This window comes from Coturnix japonica, chromosome 1 (genome assembly GCF_001577835.2).
Source record: "Coturnix japonica isolate 7356 chromosome 1, Coturnix japonica 2.1, whole genome shotgun sequence".
In the NCBI taxonomy this organism is placed as follows: Eukaryota; Metazoa; Chordata; class Aves; order Galliformes; family Phasianidae; genus Coturnix; species Coturnix japonica.
In genome coordinates this window covers 107,716,620-107,738,604 of record NC_029516.1, presented here as the reverse complement: position 1 = coordinate 107,738,604, position 21,985 = coordinate 107,716,620, and the positions used below count along the sequence as shown (strand labels likewise).

At 37.9% G+C, this 21,985-nt stretch overlaps 1 protein-coding gene across 1 annotated transcript in view; it reads right to left on the bottom strand.

Moving 5' to 3' along the window:
* Positions 1-21,985, bottom strand: part of POLA1 (DNA polymerase alpha 1, catalytic subunit) — a 183,025-nt gene that overhangs the window by 109,918 nt on the left and 51,122 nt on the right. The window contains 5 exon segments of the mRNA XM_015885864.2: positions 1,206-1,337; positions 1,928-2,060; positions 3,333-3,538; positions 4,028-4,120; positions 5,716-5,748. Of these exon segments, the coding sequence (XP_015741350.1) occupies positions 1,206-1,337; positions 1,928-2,060; positions 3,333-3,538; positions 4,028-4,120; positions 5,716-5,748 (597 nt within the window).

Sequence of the window (21,985 nt, the reverse complement as noted above, 5' to 3'; positions counted from 1 at the left end):
GGAGAAATGGCTGGAAAGGAACAGTCAGCTCAACAACGAGATGGGAATGGGTTAAAAGACAAATATGCATTCCACTGCGGTGTGAGTTACGCTTCACACAGAAGGGTGTTGTAATCCCTTCCCACTTGCGTGTAGAAAGGAGCATGGCATGGCACGTTCCTCCCACTGAACCACACACCCAAACACACTCATGCCATGTTCACAATGGTATTTTTGAACATCTTCCAGCAAGTAGCTTAATTTCAGAGTAAAAGAATGTGCCTAAACGTCAGACTAAACTCTTTGAAGAGTCACAGTATATGCAGTGAAGTGTGTGTGTATATATATATATATTTATACATGCACACACCCATTTAAGGAGTTTCTTGGTAGTATTTTGGGGAGTGGAAGGAGCTAGCAATTAAATTCTATTCTGTTCCAATTTACATCTTGGAAGAAGAAAAGAAAGAGTATCGTTGAATCAATAAAACAAAACAGTAGTTTGAGGTTGTAGAAGCAAGTAACTCTCTAACCAAAAGGAAAGTTGAATAAAATTTGTAAAGATGTATTAAACACATATTTGACACCATTACAGGGTCATATTTAGATAGTACACCCAATTTTTTTGCAAAGAAAGCTTAAAAAAAACATCATCGGTGTAGAAAACGGGAAAATAGGTCTTCAGCAACCACTTCATTGTTCCAGCTGTCACTAAGATGATGTCATCTTCTTGTTTTAAAAGCATTTACAAGATAAATACCTGAAAACAGAAAGCTCTTCAAAGTGCCCAGCCTAACCAACAGTTACTGAATCTGGGACTACCTCTATTAATCAAAAAGATACAGGCTGAGGCCATAATGATGACTGTAATATTTAACCACTGCCACCAAAGAACTTTACAAGAAAGACAGGTTTTTCACCACCAGAACCTTTTCCTCCTTAGAATAAACAGAAAATGTTTTCTTTAAAATTAATGTATTAATATCAAATTATTAACAGAAAGTAATCCATGGAAATTTTATAAGCCACTATATTCATAAGCCACTATAAAAAAGCAAAACAAAAAAACAAACAAGAAAAAAAATAGTATAGAAAACTGACTATTTTAATCTATAATGTAACCTCACTACAAAGAAATGACAAAACATTTTTTTCCAGGAGTTGGTTTTCCTTGTCGCCCCTGAAAACAGTATGTAGTATTTAGCTATAAATAATGACATTTTTACCTGACAAATGATATATGACACTGTATCTCCTGCCTTCACCTTTCGGCCTCCTTGAGAGTTTATCCACATGGCAACATGCACATGTGGTAAGCTTTTTTTGTCAGGATAATCCTGTGGATCTTTTGTCAGTGCCTAAGAGATCAAAGAAGGAAACAAAAACATAACAATGAGACAAGTATTTTGCTTCAGTGATGGACAACTCAGAACTTTAAGAGGCAAGATTATGTAGCAGCTCTCTTCATTCACCTACTATTCACTACGACATTTGCAACACACATGCACAAACACAAAGAAAAGATGTGAAAATTGTGGTACAAGTGTTTTCCAGACATTAAACTTTAGGTACTAGTCTTCCATACTTTTAAAATGTTGTTATTAGTAAAATGAGGGAATGCTTTTACAACTGCTGTCCAAAAAGGCATTGTAGTGAAAGCATCATAGTCCAAATCAGAAATATAAAGGAATTGTGTTTTTAAAATAAAACTAGATGAAAAGGTGAAAGCATTACGCAAAATAGAAAAATATCAGGTCTTGGTCATGTTTTCATGATCAAAAGCTCAAAAGGGTGAAAATGAAAAGATCAACCTCAGAATTCTTTGTGAGAGCTTCCAATCCACTCCTGTTACTTCATGGCGCCATGAAGATCAGAAAGACTTATCAGGAGTCAGTATCAAGAATAGTAAAGCTTTGCTGGGACACAAAAGAGCTGTGACTTCATTTACCTTATTTATTTCAAACTGATTTACTGGGATCTGGCCATTGATCACATTTTCTCCAATTTCTATAAGCCGCCTTTGAATATTTTCCACAATTACGTCTCGGGGCTGATCAGAAAGAATCTGACCAATTACATAGCTGCAAAAACAGTTCAGAAGAAAAGAAAAGCTTAAAACACACAAAACAAAGCTGTTGCAATAAACAAATTCCTCCCTTCCCATGGGTTACCTGTACAAGTTAAAGAACCTGAGGATGAAGTCTGATCCAAAATTTAGAGGAATTTGCCAGGATATTTCCTGTCTTATTTTATTTCATTTATTCACTCATTTACTAAATGCAAATTGTTGTAAATAATTCTAACGTTAAGCAGTGATTGGGAACTGTCGAGTCCAACTAGTTTCTGTTTTCTTTTCCTGTTTTATTCTGGCATCCATTATTTTTTACCAGGTATCTACAAGGGGCAAGGAGAGGGCTGGAGAGAAGAGAACATACGAAGTTAAAGTAAGCAAAGTCTTGCCTATTTCTGTATGTGGTTGGAAGATCTGCCAGCTGCAGATGAGTTAGTCACTAAAGAACACTCTCAAACATTTGTATAGCTTTAATTACTAATACATTCCTAACTTGGAAAAATTTGCTTCTATTATGATGCATCTTTTCTTAGAAAATGCAAGTCTTAAGAACAGTAAGCAAGTGTGTGGTGTATTTTTACAAATGTAAAAAAGTATTCATTTTTGGAAACGTTCAGACAATTTATTTACATTTCCAAGACACAGTATGCAATATACATTGAGTCAGTCCCCTGATCACCACCTCTTCATCCACTACAGTTTTTTCTTTAAAGTATTATTTCCATTGAAGTAAAGCACAAGAATGTTCCATGTAAAAATTCATAAATCATCAATCCATTATCCATCATAATGAAGTATCGGGAGAATCTCAATTGAAAAATGGAAGAGAATCAGCCCTCAGTGAACAGATCTCTCTTGCACTTTTTAGACTGCACACAATACACTTTCAGCTTTAAAGGATGCTGAGAGAACTGACCACCAGAATCCTTAACCATTCTTGAAAAAAAAATCTGAACCTGTGCCTCCAAACTATGATAGCACCTACCATTTTCCCAAGATTCCAGCTGTGGTTATTAAACTACATACACAAAATTACAGCAAATCAAATGTATAGTTTCCACAGAAGGTATAAAAGCAGGTAGTAGAACTAGGGACATTTAGACTTGCACAAGTATAATCTGTTACTGGTGCCAAAATGTAACTTTTCTCATTTCCTACAAAAATAAGTGAAGATACCCTAACACTGATACTACCAGTCTACAGGGCTCAGGAAATAGTCACACAATACCAAATATTTATGAAGCACATACTGCTTCAAGCAGCAAAAAGTCAAAGAACTCACTTTCCAGTTTCTTTTGCAAGATCACACCAGTCTCTTCGGACTATATCCAACCCTTTCAGTTCTTGTTTAGTCACATATTTCCCATCCCCTGTTGGTTCTACAGTAAGGGCAGCATATTTCTTCTTCTTTAACAGTAGCAAGGACTTGAAGACTCCATCAATATCAATCTCCAGCAATTTATACAACTTGTTCACCTCACTTTTGATCTGTGAATGTACGAGCATTAAAACCAAATGTAACACCTTGGTAACTGTGAACATGTTTAAATTTCATGAATAAAAGTATCATTTTTAAGTTAAAAACAAGCAACAATACATACTGTGTGTTCACATACATATTTTAAAGACTCAGCAGAACTAGCTGTGAAATCAGTGAAATTAGAATTAGTTGTAGAATTGTCAAATTAAGTATACAGCAAAGTTATTAAAGTTAAGGCCCATCTGTTGGCTTCCTATGGAATTAGTCTGCCATATCCACCTCCCTAACAAAACCAGACAGTGTAAGGAAGCACAGGACAGAACATGACCTTGCAAATACCAGGCCCTGGCAGTTTTTCTTAGGGCAGCTATTCCACCAGCCTCTCCAATAAATTACACAAGGGATTTCAGAGTAGGAACAGACAGAAGATGGTCACTTAGAGTACATAGAGATAGCTTTAATAAAAGAAATTTTAAAAGAAAAAAAATAGTCCTTACCTTGTTCCCCAGCTTGAAGACCTCATCCAAATTAGTGCTGTTAGTGTTTATCATAATGGAATCTGTGTCTCCATAAATCACTTCAAGGTTCATCTAAATGAAACAAATTTAGAAAGTTTCATATTTAGATTAATTTAGAATAAAAACTAAATCCACTCTATTTTTTTTCAAGTCTCCTCACTTTCAAGACTCAAAAAGATCACTGTCCATACATTTCTCATATACTAAAAAATAGAAAAATGTATTTTTTTTATTGCAAAGTCTGTACATTTCATGACACATTTGAATTCAAAGAGATAAATGAAACTTAAACCGCTGTTATGCTAAAAGCAAATCACCATTCAGTTGCATACATAACATTGTAAGTAGTTAAAATTTTACCATAAAAATATTAGAAAAGTAAGGAATTGAACAGTTCTACTCTTGAGAAACAAGGGGATCTCTAATCACCAATAAGTTTGGAACGTCAGGACACAAAAAGTTCATTTAGATTCAAAAATTCATCTAAATGAACTGCAGGACATGTTCATACTATTCAGATAAGACGTTTAGGCAATAGGCTTTAAGTGTAATACTACAGTTAGGTATCCAACTTCATTTGTGGTCATCACACTACCATTGCAAAAAAGCCATTTTGGAGTACAAACAAAAGAAGCTTCAGCAAATGCTTGGGAGGTATTTCACTCCAACAGAAGCATTGAAAATAGATACAGGAATTAACAGTACCATAGCACTGTCCAAATTAGGCTGTTGTTCTTTCATATTTTGAAAAAAATATGTATGTGTTTTAGCATTGCTGTCTTCACACTCCCATCTTTTTACTTCTGCTCTAATTCAGTCACTGGTGTTGGTCCTCCCTTGGCCAGTGGATCTTCCAGCCAAGATTTCCATCTGGATAACTATCTAGCCACCACGATCCTTTTTTTTTTTACCCTCACATTAAACTTAACAATTGCTGCTGGAGATGAATACAAACACCTACTCGATTTCTTCTCTTTGACTGACTTTCTGCCCTTCCTATTAACTCTCACTCTGATCCCTGAAGCAAACGCACCACTCACAGAAGACTGTATTCAAACAACCACCAGACTTCTCATAGTTAAGAGTGACTGTGGGATAATGGAGCAAATTCTGGACGCAATTAATCGCATGAAATGCACCTGAGGTGCACATGAAAGACACAGCAAGGAAACTGAAAAGAAAAGCTACCAGTAAATGTCACCAAAATATGGCCAGGTACATTCAATGACATAGTATTAGTATGATAAGTGAGAACCTGATATCTTCATTGGTGAAGAATACATGCAGCTGTAAAAACCACAGCATGGCTATGTCCACATTAAGCTCCATAGTCAGAAAAACACCCTGTGACAGAGTTTAAAGGATGCCAAAAAATAAACCATAATAGAACACTAGAACACATAATGTAACAGGTCTATGAGTAAACTCTAATTAGCACTGTTGCTAATTTGCTTGAAACAGTTGCACACAGGCTTCAAGCAGGGACTAGATCATATCTGTGGTAGGAAAAGAAAAAAGCTATAATCCATTAGGAAGGATTACATTTGTAAACCAGGCATCCTAAGATGTGATTTCAGGTCTATTTGGGTTACAGTTCGCTTGGAATAAAAAAATTCACCAGGTGTGCTCTTTAAGGGTTGTTGTTTAATGAAAATGCTCAGCATTACCTTTTGCACCATCTCCTTGGTATGCATCAAAATCTGAAATGAAAAAAATAATCAAAGATTAGCGTATGATATAATTACAAGCTAACGTGTGCAAACACATCCATTAGGTTGCTAATTCCAAATGCTCTCACCTTTCAAAACAAAGCAAACCACCTCTCTCCTGGCAACACACAGTCACCTCGATACTCCTATTACATGACTAAATTCTCATCTGACCTTGTATTAATGCTATTATTAACTCCCCTAAAACAAGATTAAAACAAATCTCAAAATTGCATATGCGTACACATTCTATAATAGAAAAAAAAAAAAAAAAAACCCCACAAAAAAAACCCATGATCGAATCAAATGCTCAAGTAAAATCTCATCAGGAGAACCCAGAATGAACATTCTTTCAGTAATTTAGGTCATTCATCTTCTGCATGTTCCATCTCATCTCTCAATATCGTTGAGGTTTTTCTCTAAAAAACAAAAGTTCTAACTTATTCAGTACTGCCTGGATGGTGCCCGCTTTCCAAGAATGTACTTTAAAGGTTAATCTCCTTCTGATGATCTCAAAACAGATCACCAAAAAAGCAAACTCCTTGGAGAAACCAGAACTGAGACAAGAAGCTGGGATGCAGATGGTAAATCAATGGGAAAACCTGTATGTTAACCAGGGTTGGCCCCTTGGCCAAGAGTACATTCGATGTTTCCCAAATCCTCTGAACTTAAAAACAGCTATAGAGACCTCATACAAGCAGGCTGCTGCCTCAATTATCTAATACTCATCAGCATAGTGAAGAGAGGTAGAAGAGTTTATCATACGAAGCAGAAGACACTGCTGTAGAGCAGACAAAACCAAATAAAGCAGCATCATGAAGAGAAAAGTGTAGCTGCAGCAGCAAGGGCTTGGTAAAGTTTGCACAGCTACATGAGAGGCTGGGCAAGTGTTTAAGTGCCATGTGTATTCTGTGCTTTGCTCTCTTGTAGGTGAACTTTTACATGTATCCAGGTTGGCTTGTTTAAACATGGTCCAGAATTGTTTACTCTGTACCCTATTTGATCGATGCAGTCAAACCATTCTGGTTAACCAATTACAGCAAAATCAGGCTCATGAACTGGATGCAAAAGTTGCACTTTCACTACATTCTTCAACTACATTACCTTCAAGGTTACTAATCCAGATGACAAAGGAAAGCCATTTCATGTCATCTTTTGGGAAACCCTTAAATAATGCTTCTCACAGTATCCTTGTGGGCAAAATGTCCAGCATGCAGCTAGACGAAAAATATAATTGCAACATGTGAGTAACTGGCTCAGGCCTAAATAGTAAATGGGGTTACATCAGGCTGCTGGCTGATCACTAGCAGGGTAGCCCAGGGCTCCACTTTAGGGCCACTTCTTTTTAATATTTTCATAGAACAACTTGGATGTAAGACTAGAAGGTGTTTTGAGCAAGCTTGCTAATGATATGAAATTGGGAAGAGCTGTTGACTCTGTTAAGGGTGGAAGGGCCTTTAAGAGAGATCTAGACAAGTTAGAGTGCTGGGCAACCACCAGCTGCACGAAGCTGGTGAAGTTTATAAGGGCAGGTAAGCTACAGGACAAGGGGGAATGGCTTTAAACTGGAAGAGGGTATATTTAGACTAGATTTTAGGAAGAAATTATTTTCTGTGAGAGTGGTGAGTCATTGAAACAGATTGCCCCACAGTGTTGTGGATGCATCCTCCCTGGAGACATTCAAAGCCAGGCTGGTTAGGATTGCAACCTGGTCAGGAGGAAGGTTTCCCTGCCTATAATTGGAACTAGATAATCTTAAAGGTCCCTTTCAAACCAAAATATTCTATGATATGATTCTGCAAGTTTAACAAGAGTAAGTGCCAGATTCTGCACCAGGGAAAGGGCAACTCTGGCTATGCATGTCAACAGGGGATGAGATGCTGGAAAGCAGTATGGCTGACAGAGATTTGGAGATCTTGGTCAACAGCAAGCTGAACAAGTCAAGTGCATCCAGGCAGCCAGGAAGGCCAACTACATCCTGAGGTGCATCAAGTATAGCACTGCTAACCGGTCAAGGGAAGTGACTGTCCTTTACACAGCACTGGTATGGCCTCACCTTGAGTACTGTGTGCAGTTTTGGCTGCCACAGAGAATGAATGAATGAATAAATAAATAAATAAATAAGGATATAAAACTATTAGAGAGTATCCAAAGGAAGGCTACAAAGATAGCGAAGGTTCTACATGTGAAGATGTAAGATTTACAGAGAGCAGCTGAGCTTCCTCTGTTTGCTCGGCACAGAGCAGAGGAGCTGAGGGGAAGCCTGATGGAGTGTGCAGCTCCTCAAAGGGAGCGGAGGGGCAGCGCTGAGCTCTGCTCTGTGTGGCAGCGACAGGGCTCAAGGGAACAGCATGGAGATGTGTCAGAAGAAGTTCAAGTTGGGTATCAGGAAAACACTCCACCAAGAGTGTGGTCCAGCATCAGAACAGGCTCCCTAGGGAAGCAGTCATGGCACAGAGCTTGCTGGAGCTCAAGAAGAAAGCTGGCAATGCTTTCAGAAACAGACTAATTTTTGGGTGGTCCTGTGTGGAGCCAGAAGTTGGACTTGATCCTTACAGGTCCCTTCCAACTTGGCACATTCTGTGTTTCTACTGCTACAGGTTTAATGCTCTTAAAGAGGATGACTTAAAACCATTTGTTAAAGCAAAGATAGATTTGAGGCTATTAGGACAGCCTGTACAGTTTGGTACAGTAGCTTTAAAGGTAGTCAAGCAATGTACCATTTCTATCAGATTATATTAGATTTAATAGCTCAGTTAAACTTTGGCATTTTCTTCTTTATCACGCATGAAACTGCAATACTCCTTGGTCACATTTGCCAAAAAGATACACTTACAACTTGAATTCAAGAAGTCTGTGATAGAGAGGTGAGCAGTAGGAATCAGCAGGGATGAAAAAGGTAAAAGGACAAACAGGGTAGAGCTGGCCATGCTCATGGGGAATACGACTGTCTTCTGGGAAACCCCATATCCTCCATCAGGCTGAGGAGACTAAGACAAACCAACAGTCTTGGCTATTGTTATTCCACTGCTGCCAGACAACAGTCCTGAAATAAAGGCAACACATCCATCTAAACTTCACAATACACAAGGAGGATAAGAACCCTGGCATTCCTTCAATATTAATATCAAGCGTCTTTATTACTGCTGAATCTTTAAACCAGCATAATACTTGAAACTAGAAAGTATGACATTCCACTGAGCTTTTTCAGTTTGTACTAAATTATACACCACTGAAACTATTCTCACTGACACTGGCATTCCTAGTTTTGTAAGACTTTTTCTTTCAATATAATTAGTGTTTGTACACACTTTCTGGCCACTTTCTTCCTCAAAGAATAAATTTTTTGCACACAAGGATGGAGTAACTCTTCCAAAGCTACAAAGGCATGGATCTAAGCACGTATGCCATACTCTTCAAGGATCCTAAGGAAAGGTTAGGCTCCAAACCACAATATAACTGCCATGCAATGAATGCCATTAAAAGGGTTACCTCCCAGGCACGTATGGTGTTTACTCTCTGAATTTACTCTCTGAGTCAAGTTCAAAACATCCAGTTGGTTTAAAGACCATCCACTGATGCTGTAAACTTGCTACTTGGATAACATGACGTTTGAATCTGCTGAAGTCTCAGACTACAAAAAGCTGAGCTGGCCTTAATCTTCTACATAGGCAAAGAACAACAGAGAAATGAAAAAAAAAAAAAAAAAAAGTGATTCACACGGCACTGTCCCACTATCTTTACATGAAATTTCAATTTATTATTTTTTTTTCTGAAGTCATGGCATCGAATTTCATGTACAGTCATTAACATTCTAGCTTATTCAAACTCCCTCCTTCTTTAACTTAACAGATAACTCCTACAGAAAAAGGTTTTATCTTTCCCTGAGTACTCCAAAGGGGAAACTAGACTCTCTGAAGCAGAATTAAGCACATTGGACAGTGATGTGATGAGGTTACACGTAAAAAGAAAGGCCTACCATTTTTTGCCCTCGATAATTTCTGTCTATTTCTATTTCATTCTCCGAAATAATGTTATCTATAAAAACAGAAAATTCTATTTTAAAAATTATCTATCTTCAACTAAAGAAAATCTTTGGCTGTGCTAAGACCATTTCTGAATTGTCTCCAAGAACAGAAGAGGATGTAGGTAATTACAAGAGGGTCACAGACAAGTTAGCTTCATCAAGTGACTGGCATATGCTAGTGCTACCCATTCTGACAGAAGATCGCTTCTAAGTGCCAACAGCTACCACACAGAAGGTTATAAAGTCTTGCTAAAATTCATTAATAAGGCAGTTGGTAGTTATCTGATTTCACAGCAACACCTGCATATTTATCTTCTCATTACCAATTGGATGATGGAATTTTTTTCAAGCACATTTCAAAAATCTGCCAACTTCAAGTATAAAAAAAAAAAAATAAACTTTGTGGTTAATTTTTCCCTTAACAAAGTACAGCTGTTGAGAATAATTGTTCAAGATCTTACCCTGTAATGTCAACTGCAGCAGAACAAAGAGTATTTAATTAGCAAATCTATCCAGTAATTCAACACCTATTATATAAAATGCCTTCGTGATTTTATTCAGGATAATTTGCTAAGAGGGTTATTACTGACATTCAGATGAAATTTAAAATTCCTACGCAAGTCGAGTCATAATAGCAGTAATGATCCCCCCAATCAGGAGATACTGTGTCACACAAGGTTCTTTTGCAATGCAGCAGCCGATTTCCTGACTTCTTAATTCCTGGGCTCGGCTCAGTGAGAGCCCTTCACACCAATATTTCAGTCAGCAATACATCCTTAATGGGACTCTATTAAAATACCTAGAATAAAAATGACTTTTTTTTTTTTTTTTTGTTAAGAAGAATGACAGCACTGCTATCATATCAATCATTAGCAGTTTCTCAGAAATGAGCAGCAAAGGAAGGGAGGTTTACAGTGAGGCTGGGAAGACAGAAGAAAGGAGGAAGAAAATAGGAAAATTGTTACTCGTTAGTTTCCTTTTGCAAATAATATTGCGCCGCTCATGAGAGCTGGATTGTCTCCTATTGCAGGCAATCCAAGTAGGAAGAATTAATTGCCTGGCAACCCATCTGTACAGCCATGCCCCCTCCCCCCAACAAACATATACTTCTAAAAACCTGTGAACTCCTGCACACAGTGAACAGCTGTGAGATTCTAGTTTAACTTTTTACTTGCAAAAGCAAGACTAGCAACACACGCACGCTCTCGCCCATGAAATGTGAGTCGACAAACTGAAACGTTATAATTGCAGACCATAAATCAAAGTGCAAATTTCTGTCCTAATTTGACTCCAACTTACTAATGGCTAAATTAAACGGGAACGTGATTTAAGAAAGGGAACGATTAAGAAAAATACAAATATACAAAGAATAGTTTTTCCCATTACATCAAGTATCTTATGACATACTTGTTTCAAGGCCACTAAAGAGCATCTCCCAGCAAGAGGATTCTGTTGTGAAAACAAGATTTCTAGCTGAGTTAAAACACAATGGGACAGGACACAAAACTAGCGTGCAAAGCAAAGGCCTCTGCCAAAGACATACAAATTCTCTGTAGACTCCTGGGACCACAGACATGAAGGAACAGAAAGGGAGACTTGTCAGGTTGAAGAGACTTAGCAGAGCAATTTCAGAAATACTGCATCAAAGGTGCGTATCAGAAAAGGAAGATCATTTATGCCTTTGAAAAAGAAAAACTCTAATGGCCTTGACAAACTCTGTATTTTTGAAGGCTATCCTGTAGATATCTACTGTGATTTTTTGCCAGCTTGGATGTTTACTTACCTAATTGAACAGTAATACTTCTGTTATGAGCTCTAACAATTCCTCCTACTAGCTAGTCCTTCCCATGATGGAGATAAATGGGCAGAAAGAAATGTGGTCAGTACATATCACCACTAATTAATCCACACAAGCACTTACAATGTATTCACTACCTTTGTTACTATTTTGTGCTAAGTAATCTCTAAAGCTTGGCTGCAGAATACCACAAGATTGCTTCTTTAAGGAAGATCTTCCAGAAAAATATTTCTATCCTTTAATAAAAAGGTTCACATATTCCAGGCTGGATGCGGCTCTGGGCAGCCTAGTCTGGTGGTTGGCCACCGTGCACATAGCAGGGGGATTGAAACTACATGATCACCATGCTCCTTTTCAACCCAGGCCATTCTATGACTTTCAGCAACACTGAAATTACCTGCCCATACTCTACCCAACAAAGCTGACAGACAGACAGACATCGCTACAACCTCACTACATGCTGTGCATAAAACCAAATTTGGGTGGTATACCAAAACCAAAGGGAGACTGGTTCCAAGACGCAAAGCAACACACAGAAAGATCCAGTGACACGTTTACATGACAACAAAAGTTAGGATCTTCTGCCTAACAAACAACAGAACACTCACAAAGAGGCAGCATTAGAAATGTTCTGAACACAACAAAAATCATGCGTATGTTTGTCACATTTTGACAAGGAAAGCAAAGATGACAGCAAAACACTGAAGAGGATGATATGAATCAAATTACAACTTGAAGACAATGTCCCATTGGTACCAGAAACAATTGTATCTTTAAAATTCTACAATACCTTTTGCTTCGAGTACTTGTGATGAGCTTTGATAAGAAAACAGGAAAACAAGAATTAATTCCCTATTAAGTTGTACCACGATTAGTCATTCTTCACAATATAGAACAAATTATGCTACAAATTTTGACTATTTTGGAAATAACTGCTTTGATTCTAGGATGGAAGATAAACACAGAAATGTACTCCTACAGCTTTGGACCAAAGTTACAAAATCCCCACATCACTCCCCTCAAAAATCTCCTGTGTAGGAAATTCATTTAAAATCCTGCAAAAGAAGAAATGGAATGCTTAATAACAAAGTTGAGCACACGGTTGAAAAGAAGCTAACTGATTCAGTTCTTACCCCACCTTTGTGTTCTCAGAAGTATTAAGAACACAGAATCAGAATGGATGACAAGCTCTTAAAGGCATCTGTATGGCACAAGCATTTCTTAACTCTGAGGTCTGATAATGCTTGTTCCAGAGAAGCCACATCACAGAACCAGCAGCAGTTCCTAGAAAAGCACCAGGGCTCACAGTCCACCCCCCTGAATTATTTTCTTCTTGAGCGACTCATTCAAAACAGAAAATCTAAAGTGAATGAAAAAGCAAGGAAGGTTTTTTTATCCCCACTATTTTAATCTATGAAAAAAACAAGATCTGTAATACGTAAAGCCCCTTGAAGAACATGGTACTCAAACCAATTTTAGTTCATTAACTCTCCTGAATAATTTTTTATTTAAATCCATTAAATACATCCATGCTTGATGAACACTTTGTACTTAACTGTAAGATGTAAGAAAACCTTTTGTGCATTTCAAGTACATTGCACCTACATCAAAAGCTGGGTTTATCACAAACTAGAAGTAAAATCACATCTAATATACAGAAATGAATCAAGCATCATTTATTATTTCCTAATAAAATCAAAATGTGTGTTAAGGTATTCAATATTTAAATGAATACAGACAAATATATTCTCTTTAGAAGAAAAAAAGCAGCATTTATTTTAGTGAAATGAACATTTAGACAGGCAGGCTTTATTTTGGATTGTTTCCCAAACAGTGAGTGTTATTAAAATAAAAAAGGCTTCTACTGAAAAATGCGGCCTTTTCTTTAAAGAATTATAGGCACTTCTGCAGTAAGTACACAGAACTGAGCAACCTCTACACAGACACAAGTATATTAACTGAAAATAATCTTGAAATTTTATCAAAATTGAGAGGACATGCCAGCCTTGGTAACAAATATTGCATTTCAATGTTGTGTCCATCAAAAAATCACTATAAGTCATTTCAAGTGCAAGTAAAACCAAAGTGTTCTTTCATTGTGACTAAGTGGTCTTCTATCAAAACAAGATCTATTTAAATTCAAAGATGTATTTTAGCCTCTAATTACCCACCAAAAAAAAAAAGTCCTTATACCTAATTTCTTAAATGTCATGCAATATTTTCAAACAGCATGTAATTTTGCTTCATTAAACTAGATGTATTTAGACAACATGACAGTTGTTTATATAAAATTAAACAATACTAATCCTTCATGTTGTACAGCTAGAGCTGGCAGCAAGGCTTTGGCTTTTGTGACTATAGAATCCTCTTTGAGGGATCAAGAATCACTTGGGCAATGCAGGATCTACCTGACTAGACAGAGCAAAATGATCTTTACCAACTGGCTACCCAAGCAGATAAGAAAGGCATTAATTTGGATTGATGGAAGTTGAAGCACATGATCTAAGGATGCAGCAGACTAAGATGGAAAGGGTGAGCTGTAGTGCAGGAATAACTATCTGGTCCTGTATTGTGCAGTAGCTGTGTTAGTGATATAGACGATGGTGCAGAGCATACACTCGGCAAGTCTGCAGGCAGTGCAAAATGAGAAGGAATGTCAGAGGCACTGGATGGTTGTGCTGCTGTGCAGAGGGACCCCAATGGGCTGGAGATACCTCACGGACTCCAGAAAGCTCACCAAGTTAAGCAGAAGGAAATGGCAAGTTCTTCCCCAAGGAAAGAAGGGACTGACCAGCAGGAAAGTAGCTTTGTAGAGAAAGACCTGGTCACCCTGGCAGATGCTGTGCTGTCCCCAGTCCAGCAGCCAAAAAAGCCTAGGAAACCCTGGGCTGCATGAGACAGTGTTGGCAGCAGGTCTTGGGAGGCGATCCTCTCCCTTCACTTGGTGCTGGTGAGACACACGAGGAGTGCTGTGTTCCACTGAGCTCCCTGATACAAGGTACACACATATCGGATCAAGCCCAGCACAGGAGCACAAAGACAATTATGGAAACAAGGAAATTCTGAAAGCCTCCAAAATAATCCACTCCACATTTAAGACTCTCTGATTAAGGAAGCAGAAATTCCTGCACATTCAGCTTCCTAACTCTACTGGGATGTTTCGTTTTCCACTGAGCTACTCAAAGCTATACGAAAAGAGAACAATCAGGTATATACAAATTGTAACAGTGATCATAATTGCTCCTAAAACACAAAAGTATGTGCTAAAAGCAAGTTCTTTTAGGACTGCTCAATCAGAGGGGAAAAAAATGAAAAAAAAATGAAAAGAAAAAAAAATCTACTTTAAGATGAATCTCGTTGCATCAATGAAGCAACTGAACACGACTTTTATCATGTAGAAGCGTATACACAAAGCAGTGGAACAACTGCTATTTGAAGAAGGAAGACCTCAGTCTTTTGACAGAGCCATCTTTCCTCGTTAAAACAGAGAACTGAAAGAAATGCAAAAAGGTTTATTTCAATTCCAATGAACAACGAAGCCCGAATGAATTCAGCACTTATAACAACAAATGGGGATTTTACCAAGGTACCTATGCAGGACTAATTAATTATCACAGCTTAAGTCTCAGAAAGTCACAGTCACGTTAAGTATTGATCAAAGTAATGAAAAGATAGGAGTAGGGCAGGTACCACCTCCAGTACCTTTGCCTTTAGTCTTAACCATATTCTTCCATGATATCAAGGAATGAAATTAGTTTTCATCTGTGCGTGGGACACTTAACCTCTTCTGCTTCAGGCAGGACCTAGTGATTGTTCCAAGGATGTGAAAAGACAGCAAGGAGCATGCATGGTTAATAGCACGAAGACTCAATCAGATTTCCTATTTGTTCAGTGCGACCTCTGCACAGCACTTGATGAAGCTGACCCAGATACAGACAGAGTTTCTAAGAGTGCCCACCAGAGTCAGCCATAGTCTTTTCAGATCATCTCTTCAAAATGAGCTTCCTGAATTCTCTATGTATGTCTGACCTAACGAAATAAAGATAAAGCTCCTAATGACATAAAAGACCCTCACAAAAAACAAGTATGTATATACAAACCATATAAAAAATAAGATCTACACGGCTGACAGGCAGTTCTAAGATGCACAGCTAATTTCTGTCATATGCTGACATCTCCATGCAGATGAAAAAATAACAAAATAATCATTCTAAAATTTAAGGCATATATATATATAATGTCTGAACTTATTACAAAAGAAAATCACTAGTTAACAATCCCAACTAGCCTTTTAAAAAAAGAAACAGGGCTTGCTACTGTAAGTCAACAAGAGGAGCTATTGAGTATATTGGGACAACTTCATCTTCCAGGCTTTTCCTAGAAGGAAGTGCAGGAAATTGAAAAAATAAAGTAATTGATGCCAATGGAAATTACTCCCCATCCACACATGCACAGTAGCATACAAGTTATAATAAACACTTTAAAAAGTTGCATACAGATCAGTGTTCAGTGTCACATAGATCAATGTTTAAGGTCACACAGATCAATGTTCAGTGTCATGGGGGCTTCCACAGAAACACGTTCACAGTTCCACGAACATACTACACATATACTAAGAAAAGTTCAGCCTTATGCAAGAACAGATTCCTGAACGGGATCACCTTCTTTTCAGTCTTCAATATTTTAGCAGTTAATGGTCAAATGGTTAAATATCTGCAACAGCAACCTAGAGCATTTTCAAATACCATGTGTCTGCTCGATATCCTGTCACATAACAGGATGCCTGCACTGTTTTTAAAACCAGAAAAAAGTTATAGACATATCAAAGCATTCAAGTTAATTTTTCAAGAATTTGAACTCACGAAAATAGATGACAGTTCCAGAAGTTACTTTTATGTAATGGTCTGTCATTAAGCACTCCTCATACTGTTTGTTTCAGTATTTAGAGATTCCATATTAGTAACAGTATGGTTTTGTTACTAATGGAACCAAGTTGTTATCATTGTACTATACCACAGGATATGGATTTGTTTGATAGTAGTAAAGAGAATGAAAATATTAAGACTAGAAAAACAAACAAATGTATTTAACCTTTCACTGTGACCCTCTTGGAACTCAAGCCAAAAACTAACTTTCAGCCACGTATCAGATTAAAGTAGTAGAGTTTTACCACTCACTCAATTCACATAATTCACCTAAAATTGTATTACTCAACAGGAATACATTTCTATTCTAGATAGAAAAACCTCAATTATAAATGCAACTAAAGCATACTACCCTCCATAAATCCATTACTGCAAGAGAGGCATGCTGATTATTTTTAAATCCTTAATTTGTCATTTAGACCTACTGTTATCTCATTTGCAAAGAATTCAAAACACATTTGCACAAAACTAGCTTTCTAAAACATTAACTGTGTTTATAAATCTCTCACTTATTTCCCTACAGTTTGACAGGACTGATTTTGTACTACATACTTTAACTCAATCAATCTTTGACTTTGGAAATTTTCATTTAATTTCTTCATCCCACAAATTCAGTTAAAGAAAGAACATCACAACCTAAAGGTTTTGTTTAATCTAAAAACATACGTAACAAGCTTTCCTATTTCTTATCACTTCGAATCATTAATAAAAACCTCAGCTTTCACTCATGTGCCAACGAAGCCTTCTTTCAAAGCTCTCTTGCTTTTACTCTTCAGTTTAAACAGAAGGCACCAGTACTAATTTACATTATTGTCACACCAGTCATTCAACATCCTCATTAGAATCATATCTTAAATGAGACCTGAAGGGCCTTGAGAAAAGTTTCAGTGCCAACATCATAATCCAAATACAAGCCCTGGTCAACAGCAGCTTAATTTTGTCTACTGCTATTACAGACAATTCTTGTGTCTATAATAAACTAAGCTGTTTTTTAATGCCTTTAGATTACTGTAGGTGGCTAAAAAACAAAAACATCAATTTAAAAAAAAAAAAAAAAGAAAGAAAGACAGGAACAAAGAAAAGCACAAGGAATCAAGGAATCACAGAATAATAGAACTGGAGTATCTGGAAATCCCACAGAATCATAGAACTGGAATATCTCTGGAGATACTCAAGACCCGCCTGGACACCTACCTATGTGACGTGGTGTAGGGAGCCTGCTTTGGCAGGGGGGTTGGAATCAATGATCTCTAGAGGTCCCTTCCAACCCCTACAATTCTGTGAACTGTCCAAGTTGGAAGGGAACCCTACATTTCACCTAGTTCAACTCCCCTGCTGCAAAAAGGGATCTACAGATAGATTGGGATTCAATATCAGAACAGAAACCCATGTATTAAATTTCCAGCATTCCAAGACCTGGTTTGAACTAAAACAAGAACAAACGATTGTCTTGCCATCCAAACGAATTAGTACTCATAAAAGCCCCCACATATTTCCTGTAGAGAGCAGAGGAATATCAAGTACTCATAAAAACATTCAAGAGCACTAGATTTCTTTTTTACTAATTCATAAAATACATCTTATCTGCTGTCGAGAAAAAAAACTTGCTGACCAGCCTCCACAGACATGGAAGACTGCTGCTTTCTGACATAGGTAATGTTAATTTTGGCATGATCCAACTAGCTGCAAAACAAGAGATCTGAAAGGGTTTTCCCAGGAAATTCACACTAAATGTGGCTGATAGGAGACCTTCTCCTATATAAGTCATGCTCTTTTCTGAGGCAGTATATACTTCAATGCTTCATATTTATTACCCTAGATATTTAGAATCATAGAAAGGCATGGGTAGGAAGGGTCCACAAAGTTCACCTAGTTCCAACACCCTGCCATAAGCAGGGTTGCCATCTGCTAGATCAAGCATACCAGATCAGGACCCCATCCAACCCAGCTTTTAAAACTTCCAGGGATGTCATCCACTATCTCTCTGGGCAACCTGTGCCAGTGCTTTCACAGCCATATTTCTCAACTATTTATTTCAACCATACATACCAAAGCGTTTACAGGAAGATAATACTTTCATATTCGAAGTCATGAACCAACCTCAATATGATGATAAAAGTTATCCTAAAATATTATATAGAATACGGTATTTATTAATTCCTTCTCAAGCTTATGACCTTATGATACTGACAGCTACAATCTTAAGGGGAAAAAAAATTAGGCTGAAGGAATCTTGACAATTCATCAGTTCATCTACTAGTCCATTACCATTCTGTTATTCATATCAACTACATATAACAATATGTCTATAATGGATCAGATGTGCCATCCACCTGAACTACTGCAGTTTTTCTATTACAGTTTTCCCTTTTCACAAACAGTTGCTCTGCTACAATCCGTCACATAAGAAAACTGTCACAAAGCCGAAATATGGCAAATTCAAAGTATTTGAATATTTATTTGATTAAAGTATAGAAGATTATCCTTATTCGGTTAAAGTATAGAAGATTATCCAGTAGATGAGAAAGGTAATTAACATCTAATTTCAAGCTTTTCAAATGAGCCTACCCGACAACACTGGAAGAGTTCTACACTAAATAAGTTTCTCATTTTCATTCAAAAAGGCACACCTGGCAGACCAACAGTAACGGTATGAAAGAGAAAACAGAAGACAAAGAAGTATTCAAATCAAGCAAAAAACATTCTCCACGCTCTCTTCCACGTGTGCTTACAGTCATATCATCAACCAAGTAACATCTGAATAAGTGAGGTATGCACATCCTGTGAGAGGTAATTTAACAGGTTAGATAGAAAAGATATTTAAATTTCTCAGATGTCGAGCAATAAAAACAACCTACAGAACCCTGAAGCACACAGGCTTCTAGACAGACTTTTGAGATGGATTTGCTGACACCACTGGTGGTTGAATTTCCAAGCTTACAACATCAGGTATACAGTTTCGTGCAACAGCAGAACAAAATCCCCAGTACACGCTGGCCACTTACAGCAGACCCAGCTTCAATCAGTTGATCTGCTTAGAGCGTCAATTCCCCAGCACTGCCGTAACACATATGCTGCTGGGACTTCCACAAAATATTTTGCATGTTTTGAGCATGCAACTGCTATTTCTGGTACTAAGCATTATTATTTTCCATATACTCTACGCATCATTTTTTCCTCAGTGCTTTTCATCGCGCTATAGAGGACACCTTCAGCAAAAAAAGGAAAACATAATGACCAAAACAGACCTCAAGAGAATTCAAGGACATAAGTTCTCCAAGCATCTTGGTAATTAAAAAAAAATACCCAAATGTTGCTATCAAAAAAAAACAACCCCATATATCTGCATGATAATAACAGTGAAGGTACTGGCTAGAAAGAAATCTTCTTAACTTGGTAAACTAGCATAGAATAAAAGTCAAGTTTGATGCTCATATCAGAGCCAATCCTGTTTAAAAGGCAGTGATCTAGGAGTAACATTAAAAACAAAGTGTGTTGTTTTTTTTTGTCCTTCAAAGCTTGACATTTCACCAAAAAAAAAGTGCTTCTGATCTTAATAGCAAGACATAGATGAGGGACTTGAAAAGCAAACATCTCCCATACTAACATCTCCCTATAGAAAAACTGGGAGTAGCTATACCCAAAAGCGTAGCTGTTCCAGGAATCCAAATCAGTAGTATCCACTAAAAGCTCTGGAGGAAGAGGTCACAATGTTTTAAGATAAGCTGTCCCACACCTCCCTCTGCCAAAATAACAGATCTCTCTTGGATCAGAAGCAGCTTCAGAAAAATACTCCAATTGCTGCTCCTGCTGCGGAGACAGGAATTTATGATGGGCTATGGGAAGCACCCCACTGGCCTCAACTCTGAAACACCGATGAGGACCGCATCATAAAGGCCTTACACACTGTGAGGGATTGCCAAGTATACCATAAAAACAAGAATGCCAAATTACAATCCTAATCTTACTTCTGAACCCTGTATTTTCAGCCCTCAGCACAGATTTGCCCCCCACAAAAAGTATTAAGTGTCAGAAGAGGTCCACTGATTGATTCCTCATCTAACTGATTTGTAAGGCTAGTTAAGACATGGCCAAACTGTGTCCATGTCTTACTTAACATCAGCGTTCAAGCAAGTTTCACACAATCTGATTACAATTGACTAAAAGTGTCTTCCTTCAGTAATCACTTAGAATGAATTTTACATTAGCAGGATCAAGCACACGTCAGGCCTCAGTGGAAATGAAAAGGGCTTATAGTAATAGGATTTATAAATCCACCACATTAGGTTAATGGCTAAATGATTTACATGTAACTTTTCCCCCCTCTTCCTCCTCCTCACCCTTTAATGAAAAAAAGAGTAAAAAAAAAATCCTATGTTTGGCACTTTTAACTGTGAATATCAAGGCAAAAAATATTCATGTACTTCTTTTTAATTAGCTGAAAATTAAAAGCCATGAGTGACTCTTCATTAACTCTTTCAGAGCAAGAATAATCAATTCATTTTTTATGAAGCCAGAATGCTTGAAGACCCTTATGACCTATTTCAAACAAACACAATGAGCCATCTACGCACGCATAATGAAGCTCAAATGGTTTGAACCAATAAATATGCAACTGATAAAAATGAGATCCTTATTCTTCATAAATTGGCAGTAATGGAGTTCTTCATATGAATATTTTCAATTGCAGAGACGACTCTAAAAAGCCCTTGCTCCTTCTCAGCCAGCAATTCAATCCAACCGTTAGTAGCAGTTACTAATGACACGGGAATACAGATGGCTTAGAGCCAGCACTCCCTCTCTGCAAGCATTGGAATGTCCTACACCATGTGGTAAACCAGGTGCTTTGTTTTGTTCGTTTGGCAGCCGAGGCTCTCATTTTCTGGAAATCTGAAAGGAAAGTCATTCAGCTGAGCCCCTGCAGCAACAGTCACTTTCATCTGCTGCCTTCCCTGTGTACAGGCAGGGAAAGGGCTCATAAGCCGGTCCTACCTAGCCCCCACCCCTCCTCAGAGTGGGTGCTAGGTCAGGAAGGAAGGGTGAAAGCTCAAGCTACACACACACCACCCTTATATTCCCCAAAATTAATTAAAAATTGTCAGATAGCAAGGTCAGCACTTCTCAATTACACGCTGCTTTACATTTTCAGGTCACTGTTCAGACGTTAATAAATGAATCCAACACCATATGCTTAAAAATAGCGCATCAAGCACCCACCCGTTGTCACGGGCATAGATAGCTACATTAGCACCACCTCACTTTCTCTCCATGGCAGCAGCAGGCCAACCCTCCAATGGAGCAAACCCCCTGCCCTGCCCTCTCCTCTCAGTAGCCCTGGCTAGGGACATTGTGCCCCTCAAGCCCAGCTCACCACAAGGCCTGGGCTTATATACACCTGCTTGTTCCTCTTGGGAAATGCATTATCTTGTGGCCTGACAATAGCCAGGAGGAGTCGGTCGCTCCCCAGTCCAGCCGGGT